Source organism: Epinephelus moara, chromosome 9 (genome assembly GCF_006386435.1).
Source record: "Epinephelus moara isolate mb chromosome 9, YSFRI_EMoa_1.0, whole genome shotgun sequence".
Classification (NCBI taxonomy): domain Eukaryota; kingdom Metazoa; phylum Chordata; class Actinopteri; order Perciformes; family Serranidae; genus Epinephelus; species Epinephelus moara.
The window spans coordinates 15,061,769-15,085,868 of NC_065514.1; the positions used below are offsets into that span (position 1 = coordinate 15,061,769).

The 24,100-nt window shown below is 41.3% G+C and overlaps 1 protein-coding gene across 1 annotated transcript in view; it reads right to left on the minus strand.

The window, feature by feature from the left end:
• ank1b (ankyrin 1, erythrocytic b) overlaps window positions 1-24,100 on the minus strand; it is a 110,587-nt gene that overhangs the window by 10,249 nt on the left and 76,238 nt on the right. Inside the window, exons 25-39 of the mRNA XM_050053050.1 lie at window positions 22,646-22,709; window positions 22,202-22,314; window positions 21,068-21,292; window positions 18,707-18,861; window positions 18,207-18,418; window positions 15,713-15,917; window positions 15,435-15,531; window positions 15,116-15,344; window positions 12,979-13,107; window positions 11,323-11,442; window positions 9,383-9,467; window positions 8,153-8,227; window positions 7,927-8,058; window positions 7,136-7,294; window positions 5,820-5,891 (exon numbers count right to left, since the gene is read on the minus strand). Of these exons, the coding sequence (XP_049909007.1) occupies window positions 5,820-5,891; window positions 7,136-7,294; window positions 7,927-8,058; window positions 8,153-8,227; window positions 9,383-9,467; window positions 11,323-11,442; window positions 12,979-13,107; window positions 15,116-15,344; window positions 15,435-15,531; window positions 15,713-15,917; window positions 18,207-18,418; window positions 18,707-18,861; window positions 21,068-21,292; window positions 22,202-22,314; window positions 22,646-22,709 (2,072 nt within the window). The remainder of the gene's footprint in view (window positions 1-5,819; window positions 5,892-7,135; window positions 7,295-7,926; window positions 8,059-8,152; window positions 8,228-9,382; window positions 9,468-11,322; window positions 11,443-12,978; window positions 13,108-15,115; window positions 15,345-15,434; window positions 15,532-15,712; window positions 15,918-18,206; window positions 18,419-18,706; window positions 18,862-21,067; window positions 21,293-22,201; window positions 22,315-22,645; window positions 22,710-24,100) is intronic.

Below are 24,100 nucleotides of genomic sequence, written 5' to 3' on the forward strand. Positions count from 1 at the left end.
GCATGTCCAACTGGGAGGAGACCTCGGGGCCGCCCCAGGACACTCTGGAGGGATTACATCACCCGGCTGGCCTGGGAACGCCTCGGGGTTCCCTCGGAAGAGCTGACGGAAGTGGCTGGGGAGAGGACTGTCTGGGCTTCTTTGCTGAGGCTGCTGCCCCCGCGATCCGGACCCGGATAAGTGGAGGACGACGAGACGGATTATACTGCACAAGTTGTGTGAGAGTTTGCAAACAGATATTTTTGATATAGTTTTGCTGTTGTGAAACACTCTGGCCGATGACTTCATCGAGAATCACCGGGGGCATGTGAGAAAAATAGTTTTCTTCACGAATTAAATGTTACACAGGGTGAGTAATTGATATTCAAATGGTCATCTGGAGGATGAAGTATTTCTTTAGGTGTGAAAAAAGATATGATGAACCAGTAATCTGACTCCAATAAGTCCCAGCCAGAATGTTTTGTACTTTCAGTTTTAGGTGAAGCACAAGACAAATACTTGTCTTTCACTTTGAAATCAGCTTCCTTTGTCTTTCTAATGTTGTCTAATTGATATTTGTGGCACTTCAGGTTTTTGTCATTGGGACACAGCAGTAAGAGTGAGGTGGGGGTCAAGGGGGTTTGGTGCATCACCCACTGTCTGTGAGGTGAATGGTGCAGGACTCTGGTGTAGGAAAGTGAATCTGCAGAACATTCACTGTGTTCCTTGGTAAGCGGAAAAAGGTGAGTCTAGAGTTATACAGCATTTTGATTGTGGGGTTGGCACGATATAAAGTTATCATTACTAACACACTAACGTCTGAGGAAAGTACTCCAATTGGATATTAGTATCCTGATTGAAATTCAAGTTCATTAAGCAGCAACGTTAGCGAAGACGTCTATGACAGCTGTTGCACTCACATACAGCCATTAATGAAATTTCAATATATAAAGGAAGTACTGTACATTTGAAATCTGGCCATCACAGATATGTTTAGTTTCAAAAAGCATGTTAAATTTGTTTATCTTTCGGTAACTATTGGTTTTGACCAATCAAGGCAGAGGCTGGGTGCTGTACTTTTTCCAGGACTGACAAAATATTCTAGACAGCCTGTTAAATGAAGTTATCAAACTGTAATAAAACATCTGCAGCTATTATCGTTCCAACCCTTGTCACACCGTCCTGACTGGGAGTCAGCAGCACCTTGCAGATTCTGCAGAGCAAAATGCAAGTTACTGTTACTCTTGCATTGTCAGAGTCATGCATGTGTGTGTCTGCATCCTGAGCATCCAAATAAAGGTCACTGTACACACACACACACACACACACACACGCACACACACTCACTCATACACAGACACACACAGTAATAAATATGTACACAAACATCAGACAATGTTTTAAGACTTTTTTTTTTACAACTTAGTCTCCATTTTATTCTAAGCTGAAGGGGTCATTTTTTCCAGCATGTATTCTTGTATGTTTTCCTGCTGAGCTTCTTACAATAAGATTTAAGAGATTTTAATGAATTAATTGTAAATGAATAAATTATATTGTTGGGCTAACAAACATTATTCCACCATTTTTGTTTTATTCATTAAATTCATGTATTAACAAAATACTTTTTACACACTGCTGGGTGCTTGACCATCAATTTTTGTTTTACTTTGAGTCCATTATCACGACAAGTCATCGCAACAACACTGGAAAAATACACAAGGTCACACACAAACACACTTTCAACTACACAGACACACATTATATTCAGTTCATTATATCCATTTCAATAAGTTTTAATAATTCAGACATAATTTTTACTAATTCAGCTGTAATTTCTGACCATTCATTTGTAATTTTTGATTATTCTATGGTCATTTTTGATAACTCACTAATAATTTTAGGATAAAACAAATATATGCTACAGTATAATATGATAATGTGATTTAAATTCATCGCAAAAGTTGTATTTATACATTTAAGAGCTCTTTTAACTGAGTTTAAATGTCATTATGTTCAGTCTTTTGATATGTTTACTGGATTCTTATGATGTGCATTTCTTTTTGATAGCTGGTGTTTCTTCTTTTGTTCCCTTATAATAATTTGATTGAGTAGAATTTTTGTTCATTATCTAATATCTAAGGTCAACATAAAGACATGGTGAAATGCCTAACTATTTAAAAATAAATACTGACTCATATTTAGTATCAAAATATACTTTTTTAATAGAGATTGTAACCCATGTGTTCTCTAGTGACATTTAAAGATGGTAGTTCTCTCACAGTTTTGTACACGTGACCAGTTTGGATTGGGGATTGCCTTTTTACTCTAACTAACTTAAATTGTTGCATCAATGAGATCAGATGAATGAAATAAGGTGAAATTGAACAGTAAAGCAGTAAATCACCTAAAATCAAAGTTAGGATGTGTTCTGCTTCAGAGCCATGATCCAATTTGGAGTGCAAAATTTTTAAGCAAGTGAAGCACCGAGGTGTGATGTCACCTTGCATGTCAGGTTGACAGGGTAAAACCACAAACATCTGAAAGTTAAGTAGAGTCTTTATTGTAGTGCGGCTGAGATGAGGCTCTTAAAGAACACCTTAGGTATAATGCACAACCTTACGTTTTGGGACTATCCTTTGCGGGCAGTTTTGACAAATTGTTCAGCTTATTGTAATCCAGAGCTAACATACTTGGTATTTCTTGTCCTTATCTTAACTAGAAAGTTCAAAAACAAGCAAAGGAGATTTGTTTGTAGGAATCAAATCATTTCAGCTCATTTGTCCGATGAAATACAGCACATCGACTAAAGCTATATTTCTCAATCCCATTCTTTTAAAAAACAGCTTTTTTGTACTTTGATTATGGTTCTGAAGGAATAAGGATTACGCCTGTGAGTATAATCACAAAGAATCCTCTCTAAGAAATTATGACTTTTATAAAATTACATCCATCAGAACGTTTCAGTATGGAAACTGCTGTAATGTGCAGCTGTGTAAACAGAAAGTAAGAGGATTTTCTACCTGGACACTGTCCGTGATTAACCTAATAGTTAAGCATGACGACTAAACCCTCAGAGACGTTCGACGCACTGTCATTTCTTTTAATTTTTCAGCATAGCTTTTGTGTTTTTTGAAGATAGAACTAAAAATGTATGCATTCAATAAGTAGTTAAAGTCAAGCTATGATTTATTTCTTTTATTTAACCTATATTCAACCAGGTAAGTCCAGTTGAGATCAACGATCTCTTTTACAAGGGAAACCTGGGCAAGACAGCAAGCTATGGTAAAAAAAGTTATTGAGTAGAACAATATAGCAAAGCCTTCCTCACCAGACCTGCCAATATGTGCATTTTTCTATTCTCAGGTTTTAAAAGCCTCCAGGTCAAAATGCAGATTAGGTGAATTTTACCAGCATCTGTTCTACCATAATTAAAATGTCACAGCAAGTCAAACTGTTGTAAATAGAGTCATGTAGCTAAAAACTACTGGAAATCCATAATAACTCTGACCAGCAAAAATGGGTTTTAATGGGTGAAATACTGCTTTACTGTGCAAGTCATTGTCTGTCAGAGATTTTGCACTAATGGACTAACATGTGAGTAAGCATGTGTGTGTGTTTCTGGGATGGTACAGGGCCAGGGTGATGAGATGCAGCGCCAGAATGAGGTGAGCAGAGAGGAATGAGTCAGAATTAGAAATGAGAGTTAGGATGAGTTAGATGAATCTGGGTTAGCCTTTCCCTTCACTCCTGCTATTTAAACACAAAACATACACGCACACACACACACGGGTGTCAAAGGCACAGGATGTAGTGAAGCACAAATTAAAGTCCACAGATTGTCATGGCACAATAAATAAAAAAAACAACAAATGAAAAAACAAAGACAACACACTGCACATCACGCTACTTATGTTACCACTGTACACGCACCACACACGTACACATACACACGATACTGCACTCACATTAACATACAGATGAGGACACACACTTTTAGAAAGAGTCACACACACCCAAACCAATACACAAACACACCTCACAGCATCATCCCTGCTGGCAGATAACGTTCAGACAATGTTAACAGTGACTCTGTCATCAGACTTGGGCAAAACGTAGTTCATTAAAATTTAAATATCTGAATGTAGCTTGATTTTAATGTTGAAATTTTGAGTATATATAAATAAAATAAGAGAAAAATGTGTACAAACTATGGAGAATAATTTACAGCTAGTAGTTTTGCCCATGAATGAAAGACACGTCACAGCAACACTGTACGTTGAACATTATTTGCGACGCAGCTGACCATGTGTTACAGTGTAGTATTAAATAACACACCATTTATTTAACAGGTAAAGAAAAAAAATAAACATTTGTTTGTTAATATAGCATTAAAAACAAGACCGAAATACACCCATAGAACAGAGAAAACATTTTACAGTGTGAAGAAAACTTCATACATTGAAAGCATGCCATGCACATAACGATGTCAGGATCCAAAACAGCAAACTTTATTTTGTTCAGGAAAGTCCCGACTCACAAGTCCAAGTCACTGTACGGACAAAAATCTGAGTAGACCTGGGTAAAAATGTATTTAAAGATTCTTTTTTTTTTTTTTTTTTTTTACATATTTAAAGTATTAAACTGAGCCTTATTTTTCTTGCAAGGCATTACAAACACTTTGTGTGTGAAAACAAGATATAATATTCATACACATTAAATCCTTGCAAGCTTAATTAAACTAAAAGTGATTTTCTTTTGAATAAATAGCAAATTCTGCTACTTTTAACTAAAGCCCAGGTCTGAACACACTCACACACACACAAACTTACACACACACACACACACACACACACAAACAAATACAGCAAAGCATGCAGCATGCACATGCACAAACTGTAGTACACACACAGAGCTGGATTGAGAGAGGAGGATTGAGAGAGGGTCCCCGCTCGACTGAACGAGGGAGGAGCGCGGGAAAATAAGATGACAAGAGAAGGAGGAGGCCCAGAGGTCAACATGAGGTCATATGAGGTCAGAGGTCGGACAGGAAGAGCTGTGAGGAAGAAGAGCAGGAGAGGGGGGGAAGAGGAGGAGGAGCAGGGCGGCTGGGCAGCAGATATGACATGTCATAGATTCAGAGACAGACTGAAAGTAGGACGGAGAGAGACTGTCCTGAGCAGAAGACAAAATCTTAAAGACTGCTGGAACATGTCCGCAGTCAGTCAAGCTTGTATTCTGTCTTGTTCTCAGGGATAGGAAGACAAAGACAGACGGAAAGAAAGAAGGAGGGATAGAAACAAGGTATGAAGGCCCAGAGCACACTATCATCTGTGTACTAGCGCCACTTTTGCCTAGTGTATCCATCCCAGACACACATGTATGCACACACACATGCATGTATGTGTGCACACATTCACACAGACACACGTACACACATGTCAACGAAACAATCTCAAACAGCCTTGATTAAAAATAGGAAATGTGTAAAGTGTTCAGCGCTGAAATGTCCACGTTACTTTAAAAATCCCGTCAGTGGTAGGAAAAGGGAGTTACCCTCGTTTCTCATATTGTGTAAGAGGAATAAGAACCATCATGTTCAGGGCTCGAGTATGAGGTGTGGGAAAAAGTGTAACTGAAAATAAATGAGTTGTGCCCCGGTGAGGAATGCACAGAGGCGGTGTTAGTGCATGCTGCAAAACGCTGGGTTCATGGTGGGAGAATGACACCATTCCTCAGACCTCAAAAACACCATCTGAGATTCATTATCATCATCATCATCATCATCATGTACACGTCATGAGCAGCAAACCACCATGCAGCCCGAGTTCCCTTCAACTTACCCCTTCTGAAAAACGGGGGTCTAATAACTCGTGGCTTGTGCACTAGGCGCGGTGGCCTTGTGTCCGTGACCTCTTGTGGAGCAACAGAAACAAGGCAAAATGGCTGTTACCCACACTCAAGGGAAGCAGGGAGGGTTTCAGAGGTGGAAAGTAAATAAGGACAACAGCTCACCTTATTGAGCTGGAGAATTTTGTCTCAGATGTTTAGCTGTGTTGACTATACCTGCTGACCAATAGTCTACATTTGTTTACAGTAAAAGTGTTTGAGTAAATAAATCCTTGACGAATAATTGTAAAATAAGGGTAGAATCGCTGTAATTTTTAATCACCATAGTATAACAAGGTTTTTTAAAAGTATTTTTTGAAAGTCCTTTTTAACCACTGACTTCCCTATAAATATATATATGCACATATTACCAAGTACACCAAATACAGGGTTCCTACAGCTTAAGGCAACTTAGATTTAACACTTTTTAAATGCAACTCAGAATGAAATTGAAGACCAAAACGAAAAGAAATAAGACAGGGACGGGGGGAGAACTGAGCTGGGAAATACCTCCCGATGTTGGCGAGTTTTCTTGGCGATTTTGTGTTTCTCACTGTGCCTCAATCCCCATCATGCTGACTTTGAAAAACCTTTTGCATAAAATAGACCGAGCCTCGTAGGGCACAGTGACAGCTAGTGAGCAGACAGTAGTAGACAGTAAAACGAGTGTGTCCTGATGTGATGACATCACAGGAGAGGCATTTGTGCATTTTAAAAAATAGATGTTACCAATTATTTTGAGATTTCGAGGAATTGAGCCTGCAGCCTCTGTGGCAAGGCCATGGCCTTTGTGCGTGGGGCGCCTGCTCTACTAGGTGAGCTAGTGGCCGCCCCATTTTAAGACTTTTTAAGCATCTGTGGGAACCCTGAAATACTGTACTTGGCAACTGGATTTCCCGAACCTCTAATTAACTTTCCTTCCAAATTCTGCTGAAGCAGGAACTTCCTTTAAACTTTCCATTTCTGATCGTTACAGATCATAATGGGACAATCAAACATGAAAATACTGAGGATTCATTCCGTATTTATTTCATCTTATAATCACCCTCAAAATGTCTTGAATGGGGAATACTTTCATTCTTAACAGAAACTGATCCATAACTTGCTACAGAAAAAAGTCAAATGATACCACCTTAGTGACAGATTGTTTCACTGGCTTTAAACAAAGTGTTAGGCTAATTTTAAGACTGAATGTAGTGGGGTAATTCACTGTTCATTCACAAGGATATAGTGCATCTTATGTGATGTTTGATGTGTTTGTGTGTCTTACCATTGAGGACACTGGGGGACAGCAGGGTGGAGTCGCGGTCGCTAATTCGACAGGCACCCTCCTCTAATGAACCGGGCGCTGGCTGTGGAGCCTGACCCTCCAGAGATGTGACAATGTCTGCTCGATCTATATTTCTCAGAGCAGTGTACAGACTCTCCACTGAGAAGGAAACACAGGGAGCGGGGTCGAAGACAGATAGCAAAGAGAGGGAGACCAACGGGAAGTGTGAGCACGAGGACAGGGAAGTTCAGAAAGATCACAAGTCAGAGAGCATTATTCGTGTAGACAGCCAGAGTCAAAAAATGTAAAAGGAGCTCTACACCATATTCAGAGTGTATCTATGATTCAGAGGTTGTGTGCACATGGCTCTTAACATGAAAGTGGCTGAGATGGTGGCTTGTCACTAACAGTGCTAACTACAGCAACAGTGCTGAAAGAGCTAACAATGTAAACCTGAGGGTGGGCACTACACTGTCTCAAACTCAGCTATAACTGGTGTATGAGTGCAGTGTAGAGCAGTGGAAATTAGCAAGTAGGATACACAGATGGAACTCACATGCACTAAAACGTATTCATGGTCAGACCGTCTACCACAACAAGTAGCAGAGCTCTGATTACAACACACACGAGTATTTTTGTGTTGCAATTTATACTTAACAATCCTGCAGGAATCAACGTCTGTAACTTACAGCAGTTTACATGCACTGCTAAATGAATACTGCAATACTGAAGTAGCTAACATTAGCTATTTGTAGCTAGTTTCTGACAATGTACAGCAGTGTCAGACTTACTCTTGGCCCTTTTGCCTTCTCTGCTGGCCCACAGGTTGAGCAGGGCGGAGCTTTGGTCCAGCAGGGAGTTGGGATTCTCCACACGAATCCTGTTGATGTCGTCCACACCAAACTGTAGCTCACGTGCCAACTCTGACAAACGGACAGTAGAGTAGATAAAAAGATACACACAACAACAGACAGATACAGACGATTCGTAGCTCATTTGATCTTTTAAACGACTAACCTGCCCAGCTCAAACCAAGCTGCTCAGATATGATGTTGATCTTGATCTCAGTCCTCTCCATGGCATTCACTGTGGCTAAAATGAGAAAAGAAAAAGCAGCCAAATTAGAAGCTCGCTGCCATGTGACAAATATCTGTAGATTTACTTTATCTAGGAGACTGTACCCCTGACTGTGATTAAATTAAATTAAGTAGAGCATGTTTGAGTCAGGATTTATTTAGACAGTCCAGCTGATGATGAAGTAACAATAGTTTGGGATTTAGTGGACAGATCATATCAACTCTGGACCATCTAAATGTGTGTTATTCATAATACTCAAATACTACAGTTGCTATTTTCTTTTTGATTTTAATAAATCTTCTGTGCCCTTGTCATTGACTTGAGTTGCTTAAGTGTTGCTAATGCTAATAGCAATACTCACCTCAGCAAATGCATTGCTCTGTTGAAGGAAATAAGCAATACCCACAACATTGTTTCTGTCCAAATAACCTTCAGGGTTAACACACCATATGGGCAGGGCAGGTTAGAATTTGGGGTTCATTCAGGTGCTAGTCCCACCAATCAAAGTAGCATTCAGAAACCATTACAGAGGGACTGAGGTGCAGTGTAGCAGCGCTGTGTGATAGACAGAAAAGGCCTTTCCTCTTCAACCCACCACCCGCCATCAGCAACGTTTAAACCAACCAAAGCGGCCATCTTGACTCTGTTCGTTTACCACAGGCCAATCAGTGTGAGGGCTCCTCTGTCTAGCTCCACTGCGAGGTCCTGCCCATTCCCAGTGCTAAGCTACAGTGCTAATGCTAACAGTATCTGCTGCCATGCCATTGGAAATCGCAGTGGAGACACTAGCGCCATGCAAACCAATCACAGAGGTCATTCATCTGTTGTCATAGCTACCAGGACACTCGACACACATAAAGGCTGATTTGCCATGTGCCATGGTGCCATTCTGGGCCACGCTGGGGACGGCTGCTCATCTTTTGGTCGCACATTCAATATGATTTCCTCTAACTGCACTGCAAAGGACTCTGGGGCGTACTGTAGAGCAGTGCATTGCATCCAAGGCTCAGTCTTTGTGCCATGCGTGCACGCGAGACAGATAGGGGGAAAATAGAGGGGGCAGAGTGGGAAGCAAAGGGTTGTGGGTAAAGGGGCGGTGCAACATTCAGTGCCCGTCTCCACTGTCAATAAATCAGGAGAGGGCTGAAGGTCGGGCAGCGAAGGACTCACCCACACCAGGCTCGTTCAGTGCGCTGTAGCGTTCCCTCAGGGCGAGGGGGGTTAAGGTTCGTCTGCGCTCCTCACTTCCAACAACCTGAAAAATAAATACAAACAACAAAATAACATTAGAAGTGTCATTAATGTTGCACTTTTGAGCCTTTTAGCGCTAATGTCCTGCAGGCCACTGTTTGGTCTGCAGGACATTAGCACTTTATAAAGCTCTGGCGAACTGGTGGCACAATAAATATGAGCACACACTATGTGTATCAATAGAAGTTTCATCTTCTTGGTCACTTTGGACATTTTCAAAAAGACTGCTCTGTGGTTACAAAAGTTAATGTTAAATGGGTTAAGAATGACTGCACACAGTTTTACTTTTCATTTCTCCAAACAGAATTTAATTTTAGTGCATACCAGTAGATGATAAATGACATCACAATAACAATCACCTATGTTTTTACTGTATTGATAAGTTCTCTAGGTTGTCAAATTCTGATGCTCTCTTGTGCCACTGGCATGTGATACTGACGCTGAAGGCACCCTTTGGCATCTCTAGGACAGAGACCCTTTACTTATAGATGTGACGCACACTTGTCTGTTGGGTTAAACTTGCTGAAGCTGACACAGACGTGCCAAAAACCGCAGTTCTTTGAATGGCTGCTTGAGGCTGGCTCCAGAAGCAAGTCAGTGCCCATAGACCCCCCATTTTTAAATGCTCAACTTTACAGCATAAATAAACATGTTTACAACCTGTTACAAAAAGCTGTTTTGGTCTCTTAAGCTAATTACAACATTCATGACAACTGTATGAGGGATGATTTTTTTTAAAACTCACTCATTTACATTTTACTAAGGCTTAAAGGTACGCACAATTAAGGGCCAGGCTGTCTGCAGATGTTATTCTCTCCACAGCTCCAGTCTCTTGTCCAAATATAGTCACTGCTAGCTCGAAAAAACCAAGACTGCAATGGCTTAACTGACAAACTGTAGGCTTCAAAACGGTAGTCCACAAACCAATGGGTGACGTCATGGTAGCAACAACGACAATACGATAATGTTTGTGGTTAGGTCCAGGGAACAAATTGCTTGGTTAGGTTTAGAAAAAAACATCACGTTTCAGGTTAAAATAAGTGAGTAACATGACTTAAATACCTCATGAGTGACATCAGTACGCGACAGATGGATATAAGTTACAAAATGTGACACTGAAACAACACTGACTTTTGTTTTCACATGGGACAAGAACAGCCTTGTCCTGGGTTAAAGTCTGTGTTTGTTTGACCCATCCACTACTCCTCCCTCCTTCCCTACACAGACTTTGTAGTTCTTTATACTACGTCAGTTGCTCTGAGTGTCAAATATTGCTGCAGATGCATTTACATTGGAGTTAGCTGAAAGCCCAGTGTGTCTCTTAGAGACTCCAAAGGGGGCCTTTGGCGTCTGTATCACACGCTACAAGGCATGACAATGCATTAGTATTTGACGACCTGGGAATGAGAAAGAGCTGACAGTATGTGTGCAGTACTGCTATTTATTTGGCAGAAATAATCCCTTTCAGTTTACATGAAATCAGAGATTGGTTGATATTGTGCACATTTCGAACTACTACAGCTACTCAGCATTTCAAATATTGAACAAGCCACATTATCAAACGAGTTTCTCCATTGTATATTAGTAGAATATACAGTAGAGTCTTACTGTCCTCTAGCCAATCAGATATGGTGAGTAATGGCTTTACTCCCACCTCAGACATCACACTTGGTAAGCAAGACATAATGTAGCGGTTGTGTTATACGTTAAAGAGAAATGTAAGAAAAACTGACTTCTTAAATCGGAGCATGTCACGTAGCAACCTCTGTCTCATCAAGCAGATGGATTTCTAGGGAAATTCAAGAACAAAAGTTTGTGTATGTGATCTTGTGGGGAGGTGTTTGCAAGCAAGTCCGTACCTTGACACAGGGTGGCATGGTTATGTTTAGGTTACACAGTACGTGCTGTGTGTCCTCGTACTTGGTGCACTTCCGCAGAAAGGACAAAAACCCAGTGGCATCCTTGTTACTATCTCTGACCTAACGTAGAGAAATGTCAGACAGAGAGAAGAAGAGACAGAAAGAGAGAAGAAGAAGAAGAATATGGAGGGAGAGCGTGGAGGAAAAAGATGAAACCAGATGGTAGGAATGGAAGAGAGAAGGGGTGAGCAAAGAGAGATGGAGCAAGGAAGGAAGTGAAGGTAAGAGACAGGTTAAGAGGCAGAGCATGTGAGAAAAGGAGAGAGTGAAACAGAGCAAGAGAGAGGAGAGGGAGGAAGAAAAACAGATCAGAATGGGTATTAGCGCCCTCCACAGTGTCTCGAGCATGTGGCGCAGTAACATGGGACGAGAAGCAGGGGGAAACAGGGATGGAAGCAGTCCACAGGCAGGCGAGAGGGAGAGATTTACCTGCACATTTTACCTGGACGTCTGTCAGACCAGACAGTTACAGAGTGACCGTGAGAGAGAGAAAGAGAGACAGTGAGACAGACACGTACAGACAGGCAAGGCCGCAAGATAGGAAGGCAGGCAAAGAAAGTGAGGGAGTCACAGGACATGCAAACAATTACCCACGAGAGTCGACAGGTAGATAGGTAAGTTGTTTGTTGCTCGGCTACACCGTAATGACTAGATATTTATCAAAGTGGTCTAGCTGATACTGAACAGTAGTGTGTGTCACACTGACAGAGACACAGAAAGAAGACACTGATGGACAAACAGATGGATTATCAAATAAAACGTACAAATAAAAACTTTACATGAATATGATAATCGACGACAGACACCAAAAAGCACACACAGTATGAAAACAAGTTATCTGTGCAAGAGAGGGGGTTTAAACAACATCAATAAAATGCAGAATGTAAAAAGAGACAAAGAAATGACATTTAGGACTAATTTTACGCTGATGCATCTGAAACCAAAGGGGCACACTTAAAAAAGTGTACCATTACATATCATGATGGTGTTTATTATTACACATTTCATCAAAATAGAAAACCCCCCACAAAAATCGGGGACAAATTTGGTTTAACTTGTCAATTATTTAGAAAGAATTATTTGACAAAGATGATTTGAAATCCACAAAGAAGAATGGACTGACTGACAGACATACACAGATCAAGACATGTATCAATATCATATCAAAATACCTTTATATTGTATGAATATGTAATGAAATTAATTAACTGTCTTAACTTTTCTTAGTGTTGTTACGTCTCTATACTAATGTCACTGTTTTTCAGGTGTATTTAACTGTCGTAGTGTGGTGTTGCTGTGGTGTTGAATGAGTGCAGAGTACACAGCGCTGTGCTGCTATCTAAACCTTAACATGCTAATGATGAGACAAACTGAGAGGCTGCCTGATAGAAATGACACAGAAGCACACAGAAACCACCGTACCAACGGGTTGTTTGGGTGAACAGCGGGTGGGTGCTCAGGAGGGACACTGACTAACTGGCGAGAGGCTCCTTGACACACTGAATTCAACGACTGAACAAACAAAACCACAGTACTGTATGAATACGTAGCGAGTGACAGAAGAGCAGGCATATGAACGGTCAGATAAAGACAGACCTTGACAGAGACGGGCAGCCTGTTATCTCTGAAGGCCTGGAAGCTGAAGCTGCGAGGCTGCTGCGTGGCCTTCCTGATGGGCACGAGGTTCCCAGAACACTCCAGGTGCAGCGGCATGCCCTCCATCAGCTGTGGGAAGTATCACAAAATGGTAAAGTTCCTCTCCTGGTATTGATTCAACCCTTGACTAGAATAACCCCTTTGCATTTGTATGCCTCTGTGAACCAGTCAAGTCTTCGAAAACATGGATGCTTCACACACATCTTCTCCCCGGCAGCACAGATGATCTATACAATCAGCACAGTTTTAAGATGGGCACCCAAGATTAGTGTCACCAATTCAGTATCTGACCAAATGTGTCCCCTTCTGTTTCTAAGATATGACGTTGAATAATGGTGAGAAAAGTGTTTTGTTTTTGCAGAACATTATGATGTCACAATGAAGTTGACCTTTGACCTTTTGGATATAAAATGTCGTCACTTCATCATTTTATCCTAGTGGATATTTCTGTGATATTTTGTCACAATTAGCGCATAAATTCTTGAGTTATGGCCAAAAACATGTTTTGTGAGGTAACAGTGACCTTTGACCACCAAATTCTAATCAGTTCATTCTTGAGTCCAAGTAAATGTTTATGCCAAATTTGAGAAATTACCTCCAGCTGTTCTTGGGACATTACTTTTATGAGAATGAGATGGATGCAAGATCACATTGACCTTGACCTTTGAAAACCAAAATCTAATCAGTTCATTCTTGAGTCCAAGTAAACGTTTGTGCCAAATTTGAAAGAATTACCTCAAGTGCTCTTGAGACATCACTTACATGAGAATGAGACGGATGCAAGATCACATTGACCTTGACCTTTGACCACCAAAATCTATTCAGTTCATTCTTGAACCCAAGTAAATGTTTGTGCCAAATTTGAAAGAATTACCTCAAGGTGTTCTTGAGATATCACATTCACAAAAATGAGACGGATGCAAGATCACACTGACCTCAACCTTTGACCACCAAAATCTAATCAGTTCATCAAAGTGGATGTTTGTGCCAAATTGAAGATATTCCCCCAAGCCTTTCTTTGAGGTATCGCGTTTACAAAATGGGCTGAATAGATGTAAGTAGGTATGGACAACTTAAAAACATTATGCCTCCGGCCAAGGCTATCACTGGCATGGAGGCATAGAAACTCATCTGTTCATCAAAATTACACATGTAGAAGTTTTTCCATGAAAAAAATCCCTTCATACCTTGAGGCTCTGATGTAACTGTACACCTTTGCCTTATTTAATATGCGTGGACAAATAAATATGCAGCTCGAGCATACCTGCTCACCTTCAATTCTGCTCATCAAACACACAAACAGAAGTAAATATTATGAGCCATTGGCTTGACTATGTTATCAAACAGCTAATAATGTGCTGCTAATTCTAATGCTAGCTCTGAAAAGTTGAAGTCAAAGTCACACTTAATTTGCAAAGTACCGATACGTAGTTTCCCCTAACTTTTATTCTGATGCAAGTCGTTTCGTCAGTGTTATGGAAAGCTCAACACCACAAGCTGATGTAATTGGTATTTTTACGTTTGTGACGTAACAAACCCTGGCTGTCTGAATCCGTGTTTTTGAGACTGTCATTGGTGCACTGCAGTTCCAACGCGCAAATGCTCAGCCACAGCATTGACTGCTTATTTTCTTATGTCTTGCAGCATATAGAAAACACTATGGACATGTTAACAAGGTTAAAAGCTCCATTTTCACTGTATCAGCAACAGAGTCTGAGAAGGGTTTGACCCTTGTACAACAGCCAGGAAGTGGATCGATGTCATAGGACACAAACTCCTACTCTGTGCTGCAAATAGCTCTTTACTTGAAGGATCATGCCTCTCAAGATGGAGAGCTTTAGAGAGCAAGGTCAGCAGTGGTGTGAGCAGTCTTTCTTTTCATCATGCTTCTTTTTTCTAATTTATATTTTTGTATGACATTTGAGCAGCCACAGTTAATTTAATATCGTATAAATTATTCTTTAGTAAAAGAGCCTGTCTGGGAACTACATTTGAAGTTGCCATAACCCTCCTGCTTTCCTCAACACTTTTCCCTTTGTGTGACCTTAGCAACATTTTCCTTCGCCCCCGTGCTGACCTCGATGTCTCGACTTCGGGCCACTTCGGTGAAGTTTTCATGCAGCTCCAGTGTTTTGTCCATCTTGTCGTCTGTCATGCAGTAACAACGCAAGCGCCCCTCTCGTGCTTCATTCATCTTTGCAAAAATAACAAACTTGGCCATGTATGGGACAGCCATCAGCTCCCGGTACAGCAAATTGGCAAAGGTCACTGCCTCTGCTGTGCGTGGACAGTCTGCCAGCCAGAATCTGGGTAAGGCAGGAAAAGAGAAATAAGAAGTGTGCAAGACAGCGGGGAAGAAAAGCTGAGTGGTAATGAATTGCTGCTGAGGTGCTCACCTTGCGGAGACATTGGTGGTAAAGTTGGCACAGTTGTGGGCGTACATCAGCTTGGTGGTTCCAGTGATGTCCTCCCACTGAGCTGGAGCTGTGCCACCTGATACACAACAACAACGCTGTGTCATTCATGCCCAGAAAACCAAGGTACAGATGCCTACATACATACTTTAACAGCACATTTTATGTACATCCAAAAAAATCGAAACAATAGAAAAACTCATCACTCTAAAGAGAAAGCTGGCAAACGTCTTTTGGAACAACTTCAAAGTGGATCCTACCAATGACACTGCAGAGGAGGCGCAAGCTGGTGGTGTCACCCTCCCCAGCATCCCGAGGACTCTCCCGCCATGATGGTGGCAGAGGGATGCGCAACCCGATTGGACGGTGAAATTTGCGTCGGCGTGGCTCTATGGTAACCACTGGGCTGAAGGTCGCCTGGTTACCGAGCTGCCGCGTCAGCAGTTCATCAGGGATTGGCTGCGCCTGAGGAGGAAGTGATGACGGAGAAGCTTATTAAAAAGGAGGGTGCCAAAAAGACAGTTTAAAGGACATGGAGCTGAAGAAGGCTGGGTGCATAAACTAAGCACAGACACAATATGAAAGCTGCAGTAAATATAGCTGATCCAAAAAGATAGTAAATAGGCAGAACATATAAATAAAGGGAGGATACAAAAAGAAAACAGAGCATAACGTGTGCAATAGACGGAAACATGAAACTCACAGCCATACTCACACATGCAACCAATTCATATTTCACACCTGACCCAACTCAGATCAGTGCATCAGCTCGGTCAGTGTGGCTCACAACTTAAATCAGGCAACTGAGGAGTGATGAATGGCTGGATAAAAGGAAAACATAAACAGAGCAGCATAAGGCAAAGCAAAACTCAGACCCATGCAATTTCCTTAAATAACATCAGTGCTGTGACAAATCAGTGCTGTGACAGACAATGTAAACTGAAGTGACCAAAGTAACCGAAATGTAGAACCAATAATCCGTCATAATCTCTCTGTCATGGAAAACAAAACCAAGCGGAGGTGTTGGGTGAAAAGAGACAGTCAGCATGAGTGTTTGCCAAGTTCCCATATGTGTGTCTGTGGAGGTCTGGATGAGTGACAGTCAGCCACAGGTTTGCCAAAAGCTCCCATTCGGCAGGACAGACACCAGACATGGTGCAGTGTGACAGGCTGAGATACTCCTCAGGTCTAATTCTTGGCAAATATATGAAGGGCGATGTAATATATTGTAAAACTTTGCATCATTAAGTCTTAAAGGCCCTGAAAACCAGTTGAGAGGCAAGGTGAAAAAAATGTTTGCAGGCAAGGTTGGCCAAAACTTCAGTTTATCTCTTATGTAGGAGATATTATCTTCTACGTACAGGACAGAGATATTTTTTCCATCAGTCTCGTATCTCCTCCTCTATCTCCTCCTCTAGGAGATATTATCACTTAGGTGCAGGAAGTTATCTTATCTCCTATATTTTCAATATGTTATCTCCTATGTAGGAGGTATTATCTCCTACGTAAGACATAATAGATCTCAATATATCTGATAGGAAGTACATTTTTAGGTTTAATTGGGCTGTTTTGAGAGTGAGAAAGCCGAACAGATTGAAGCACTTATTGCAAGACCACTTAGTACATGCTGGCAGGATTCTATTTCATATGCACAAGAACCACCTGCCTGCAACGTCTAGGTTGCCATGCGTGCATATACTGGTCTACTGGCTAGTGAGTCAGCTAGAGAAAGGCAGATAGATTAAGGGACTGAAATTCATGTTTTCAATGTAAACATGCAGCAGGCTCTCCAATGCCAGAGGGCATGATGGCTGCACCCTGAGATAAACCAACTACGGACGGTGCTTCTTGTGCGTATTAAACAAAATCCTGCCGGCGCCACTGCACAGCATCGGTATTTTTTACAGCGGACTTTGGAAGTTGGGTAACTGAGAGGGTTAAACCTTCTGTTTATGCTGCAGTTGGTGGAACCTTTAATCCTCAAAACAGCCTAATGGAGCCTAAAAGTTTTTCTCCTACATAGGAGATATCTCGGGCATACGGCATAATATTTCATATGTAGGAGATAAACTTAGGTTTTGGCCAACATTGCCCGCAAAAGTTTCGATACAAAAGAGATTTCTGTTTTTTGATCTTGCTGTTCTCAGTTGGTGGGGCTTGGTTGGAAAAAGGCGGTGCCACACACTCTCCTTAACATCGTAAAGTGTTTTTGAATACTTTATCCATTTGCTACAACCACGCATACTTTACATTCCTGCTGACCAGTTTTTAGGGCATATCACAGGGCTTTAGATGCGACAACTCATACGACATTTCATGAACTTCCTTCAAACATGAAGATTAACAGTAGTAAGAGAATACAGCATCTGTCTGCAGGGCAGCGTTACAGCTTACACGTCACTCTCGATGACTGATGGCACAGCTCTTACATATTCAGCGTGTCGTTTGTCAAACAGACAGAGCATTAACTTCAGGATATGAAATACGTCAAATCTTAACTTCAGGAGACCAACTGCAGCACAAACTGAAATACCACAGGTAAACACGTTGGCATAGATCACTGAGTCACAGCCTGAGAGTCAGCTGTTTAGTAATTCAAACATCTGTCCTCAGTAATTTCTCTAAAGCACCAGATTGTCTCTGTTGTACAAGCAAAATAACAAACACCCAAGCAATTATGAAAGGTGTACAGGACATGTCATGTTTTTAAATATGCAATTCCGTCTTCTCTTCATCAGTCCTGCTCACGCTTACCTGCAGTCCCAGTCTCACTCTCTTGGTGACGGCCGTCTCAGGGAAGATGGCCTCGACATGGGGAACCAGCTTACTGGTCAACCGGCCGCCCTCTGGACCAATCAGATCGCTCTCCTGCTGAATGCGGGAGACCACGGCGAAGTAAAGGGGGAAGTCAGTGGAGATGATCCGACGGATTCTCTTCTTCTCAAGCTCGTCTTGACTCTCCAGGTCTACACTCGAGAAGGAGTGAAGAGGAAAGACACAAAGACAGAGGGAGGGTAATCTGGTAAAGACTTCCACTAATAGAGGCAAACTGAGTCATACAAACTCCAGCTTACAATAACATATGTTAGTGCGAGAGAAAATGCTCCTCTGTATTGTTGCTTAGACAACCTTTAATAGTCTCGTCTCTCTGTGCCCTTGTTTGGCAGCTCCAGGATCATACATCAAGATTAAGACTGACTCATCTGCAGCAGTGCAAGGTCTCACAAACAGCCATTCATTACCATCACACTGACCTTCATCCATGCCATTCAGAATAGTTTCCAGCACTTCGTCACCATAGCGATTGCGATGTTCCTTCCAGATTGAGCCATTTTCACTGCGGAGGACCACAAGCTCTCGGTCCCCTCGGCCCAGTGAGGCAAAGTGGGGGATTTCTACTATTACTGGCCTGTAAAAGAAACAAAGAAACAAACAAAAATCAGTCTAAAAATCTGGTTTAGAATCAGGTTTTGCGCTTATTCTTCTCCTCTTGTGACGACCTCTCAGCTCCACTGGGTGTGCCTGTTTTCCTGGCTGTTCTTTGTGTTACAGGATGCGAGACAAGGCAGAGGGTTACCTCATGAGCCACACCTGGGCCCAGTGTGCTTCATGATATAAAAGCTCACCACCCTCCAACAAAAACTTCCTTCTTCTGTCTTTTGGTTTTCCTACAGACATTTCCACACACACAGACATGACTGATTACTGACATTCAGGTTTATTCAGTTATTTATCGTTAATTTGTAAATAAATAAGCTTTTAACTTTCTTAAACTCTTGTCTCCCGTCAGTGTTGAAGCATAAGAGCCGGGTTGTAACATAATCAAGACACAAAGCATCATAGAGTGGTTTCAAAAATAAATGAATTACAAAATCAGGTTAGGGGCAGATACAGACTTTGTAACCTTATCAGAAAAAAAAAAAAAATATCCAATGTTGTTCTGTTTCAATGTTTTTGGTTGGAATATATCATAATTTACAGTATTGCCCTGAGATATACAGACCTATTAATGTCCACTAGATGGCATTATAATCATCAACTTGTTGATTATTTTGGAATGACGTAGTTTCTGTTTGGGTTGACAGCTGGCATGTTAATTATCTTTTTTTTTTTAAGATTATTTTTTTTGGGTTTTTTGCCTTTATTGGACAGGACAGTGTGAAATGAAGAGAGAGAGAGAGTGGGGGGGCGACATGCAGCAAAGGGTTACAAGCTGGAGTCGAGCTCGCGACCACTGCAGCACGCATCACCTCTATACATGGCACTATCCACTAAGATACTGACGCCCCATGTTAATTATCTTTAAACAGTTTTCTAAATTTAGAATTTAATGACAATGAAATCCATCCATCCATTTTCATCTGCAGGTCGCGGGGGCAGCAGGCCAACCATAGCACCCCAGTCCCTCTCCCCAGCAACACTTTCCAGCTCCTCCTGGGGGACCCCAAGGTGTTCCCAGGCAAGATGAGATATGTAATCCCTCCAGCGTGTTCTGGGTCTGCCCCGGGGCCTCCTACTGGTGAGACATGCCCCAAACACCTCTAATGGAAGGTGCCCAGGAGGCATCCTGATCAGATGCCCAAACCACCTCAACTGACCCCTTTTGACGCGAAGGAGCAGCGGCTCTACTCCGAGCATCCCCCCTGGATGTCCGAGCTCCTTACCCTATCTCTAAGGCTGAGCCTAGCCACCCCACGAAGGAAATTCATTTTGGCTGCTTGTATCCGCGATCTCATGCTGGGATGTAGATGGACCAGTAAATCAAAAGCTTTGCTTCCTGGCTCGGTGTGGCGCAGCGCCTACATCACTACAGATGCTGCACCAATCTATCTCACGCTCCATTCTACCCTCACTCGTGAACAAGACCCTGAGATACTTGAACTCCCTTGCTTGATGACAATGAAAATTTTGGGAAATTGAACAAGTGGAAGTCAAACAGAAACTGTCGTTTAAGCATTTTATTTACTTAATGTTTCATTCTTTTTATTTCATATAAGCACAAAAATTCTGATTCCTGTATTCAGGTTCCCGCACATTTTCATGGGTAAAATGACTTTTCAGGACCTATAAAATACATCTTTTTCTTGCTCCACTTGCCTGGCATTTTTCGAACATATCAGATTCAAATTCTATTCAGACATAATTTCAGCTAGCTGTCAAACACGAAGGGAGACGCAGAAATGTAAGTGATGGTAAACAAAACTTCACATACTGACTCATATTAGAGCCGTGTTATGTGCTACAGCTACAGAAAATAAATTTGTGATGTTACACTGTGCAAAAGGTTATCACAGAAGATTACTGCAACAGATTAATTACGTACAACATAATTCCCTGACTTTTCCAAAGCTTTCAATGATTTTTACTAAGTCCATCACTTTCCCAGGCCTGGAAAATGTGATTGGGAAATTCCATGTCTTTTCAGGTTTTCCATGACTGTGCGATCCCTGTATATTACCCACCAAAAATAAATGGTGCTTGCAGGGAGTGCCAGCTGCTACCAACATAAATGCACATATGGCCTTACACACACAAAGCAAGTAATTTAAACATAAACAGCTTGTATTTCAAAGCTCTCCAAATACAGTAAATAAACCAGCACAAAGTTGACTCACCCAAGAAACTGCATACTTGATGGCCCTAGGGAGATGATACGGCTAGCAAGCCCCTCCCCCTCCACCAGCGGAGGAGGTGTGGTCAGCTTCTGAGGCTTGACCAGACGGCAGGTAATGCGTGTTGGCGCAGTGCAGGTTCGAGGAGGGATGATAACTCGCAGGCCATGGTGTCTGCTGCCTCGCATGGAGCCTCCTCGAGCATCCACCATGAAACTCACCAGGAAGCTGAGAGCCAAACAGTCATACGATAATTAAATTAAAAGGTTCAGATGATCACATAATCATCTTTAAAGTTTGTTGTTGTTATAAAGATGCACTTAGCATTAAATAAAACAGGGTATGAATATAAAATGTAACAATCAATATTGGGCTGTCCTCGGGGAAACTTCAGCTGAATGAGACACAAAAGGATGATTCACTTGTGGTTTATTCACTCAACAGTGTTTGGATTAGATCTGGTCTCTGTCTGTTTCAGAGTGATTCATAAAGGAGACACCAGTTCACTGTGCGGGTGCCCTTTTCATTTGATTGTCTGGACATGACAGGGGAGGACAGGCCATCTGGAGTGGCCACTATGTGCAGCGAGAATGACATAAAAAGACTTTAAAAAGAGCCCCATGCTGTTTGATCTTGCATTAGACAGGCTGCTTTACACAGGTGTGTGTGAGTGTGTTTGTGTGTCAGGGTGACTTCTCTGCTCATGAGTTCATCTTTTCTAACATCTTACTTTATATTCTGCATTTTGAGTGCTGACTCATTATACTGTGCATAAATTATGACTAGGCAGAAATACTAAATTAACATTTTGAATGTGTTAGAAAACACTTTAATGACAACATAAATATTGTAAACAAAGTGTACACATTGGGATAATTACAATAGTTTATGATCAAGTGACGAACATGATGATTATGTATCATCCTAGTTACAGTATAAATACAGGGCTTAATTCAATGGGAAACAACACTGAATTTGTAGTTATGTTTTGCCATTTGCCAGCATTGTAGGAAGCATTCTGTGCTTTTACCAAAATCCCTTCAGTACGATGAGCCTGGCTTGCAGCATCAATCAATGACATCATTTAGCCTAAATGAAATGAGGATTAACGTGAAGCAAAATGTTTGATCAGCTGACCCAGTGTGGATAGGGCTCGCCACGGGGCTGACGTTGTCTGATGTCTCTGTAGCCGGACTGCTCGGGATAAGAGAGTCTTCATCATACTCCTTTGGGAGGGGGACCGGGGTGTGCTGAGGTCACAGAGGGAGAAAGAAAGACAGGCAGTGAGAAATTGAGAGGCAGTTTAATAACCATGACTGAAAAGATTAAGACAGAAAAAGATAAGAGATGGGAAGGGAATAAAAACTGCAGCACAATGATAGACAGAAACAGGCAGAGAGGAAACAAGAAAAAGACGAGACAATCTAATAGGAGACAGAAAAAATAAGTCACCAAAAGAAGAGATAAAAATAAACATCAGAGCACTTTTTTTGCACAAATTGATATCAGTCTTTAACTGGATAAAGAAACAAATGCTAACAGAATGTAATGCTCCCTCTACATGTCATGTGCTAAGCCTACCTGATCCAGCAGTACAGTCTCTGGGGACACACAAGGGATCCTGGGAATAGCAGGAGAATACGGCCTGCAGGGGACGAAGTGAGAATTATATAAGACCAAAAAAAAAAAAAAACACAAAAAAAGAGAGACACTGCAAATGATCCATGTCAGCCATTCACCTTTCATTGTTTAACATAGTTAACAAACAACATACACGTACAAATACACAATGCATTACCCCCAACCCTGGTGGCTCAAAGTGGAGAAGAAAATAAAGAGTTAATGAGGAAAATAAGTTAAAATAAATAAATAATAAAATAAAATAAAATACAAAATGTATAAAAAAATGTATATATATATAAAAATAAAATTAAAAATGCATATAAAAAAACAATAATCATATAGGGTCTATAACCCATTGGGTGTGCGCAAAAAAGTCTCTATGTCAGTAAAGGAAACCCAGGCACAGATGATTGATATTGTTAGGCATTATGCATTCTTGTTACTGACATTTCCTCATATGCTATATCAAATACAGATTGTAGCCAATGATTCCAGGAGAGAGAATGAAGAGGATGCCAATGAAGTACCAACATATTTTTGCTGCTGTCAGACCAACAGAAAGTGCATGCATCTGTTGAAATGAGAGCCCTAAAGAGGTGGCATCATTTAATACTAACAGCTTTGGACAATATGGCACTTCATCATCAAGTAGTTTCAGATAAGGTTGTGAATACAATTTTCCAGAAATATACAACCCCTGTAGCCTGGAAATCCAGACCCAAATCTAGAAAGATTTAGGGTCTGGCCATGAGTAATGAAAATGACCCAACTCGAGGGGCGGCACCAAGCATGCATTTGAAAATATCACTGCATGCAATTGGATAACACTACGACCAATCAGAACAATACACGGGGTGACGTATCCAGAGCAGAGTCCTGCACTGGGTCGGGTACCCGCAAAAACAGCTGATTTGCGGGTGGTTTTTAAAAAAACATTTTTTCTCGGGTTCGGATCTGGGTGGAAAAAATAACATGTGGGTCGGATTGCGGGTTTTAGATAAACACATCAGTCATTAGTTCGGTAAACTACAGATAACTATCTTGGTCATTATTTACTCTCTGAGGATCGCCTCCGCTATTTCGCAACGGTCATTGTTTACATGCGTTTCACCATCTAATAACACAATTTGTGATTGGACGACAGAATCAACATGGCTGCCACCGTCTAACAAGCGCCGCTTCCAAAACAGTTAATAATTATTTAGGTATTTGAGAAATAAGTGGATAAAACGTACAACTATCACTTTATAGAAGTGTTTCCCTGATGGATTACTTCTCTCCTCGATGGATTCTAAAAACACGTGACGGCTCGTAACTGCTGAACGTCGCTCTGGACAGAAAGTAAGTCTATTATTACACATGTAAAGTTCCTTTACATAGATTAAAAGTTTAAAAGCATTAAACGTAACAAAC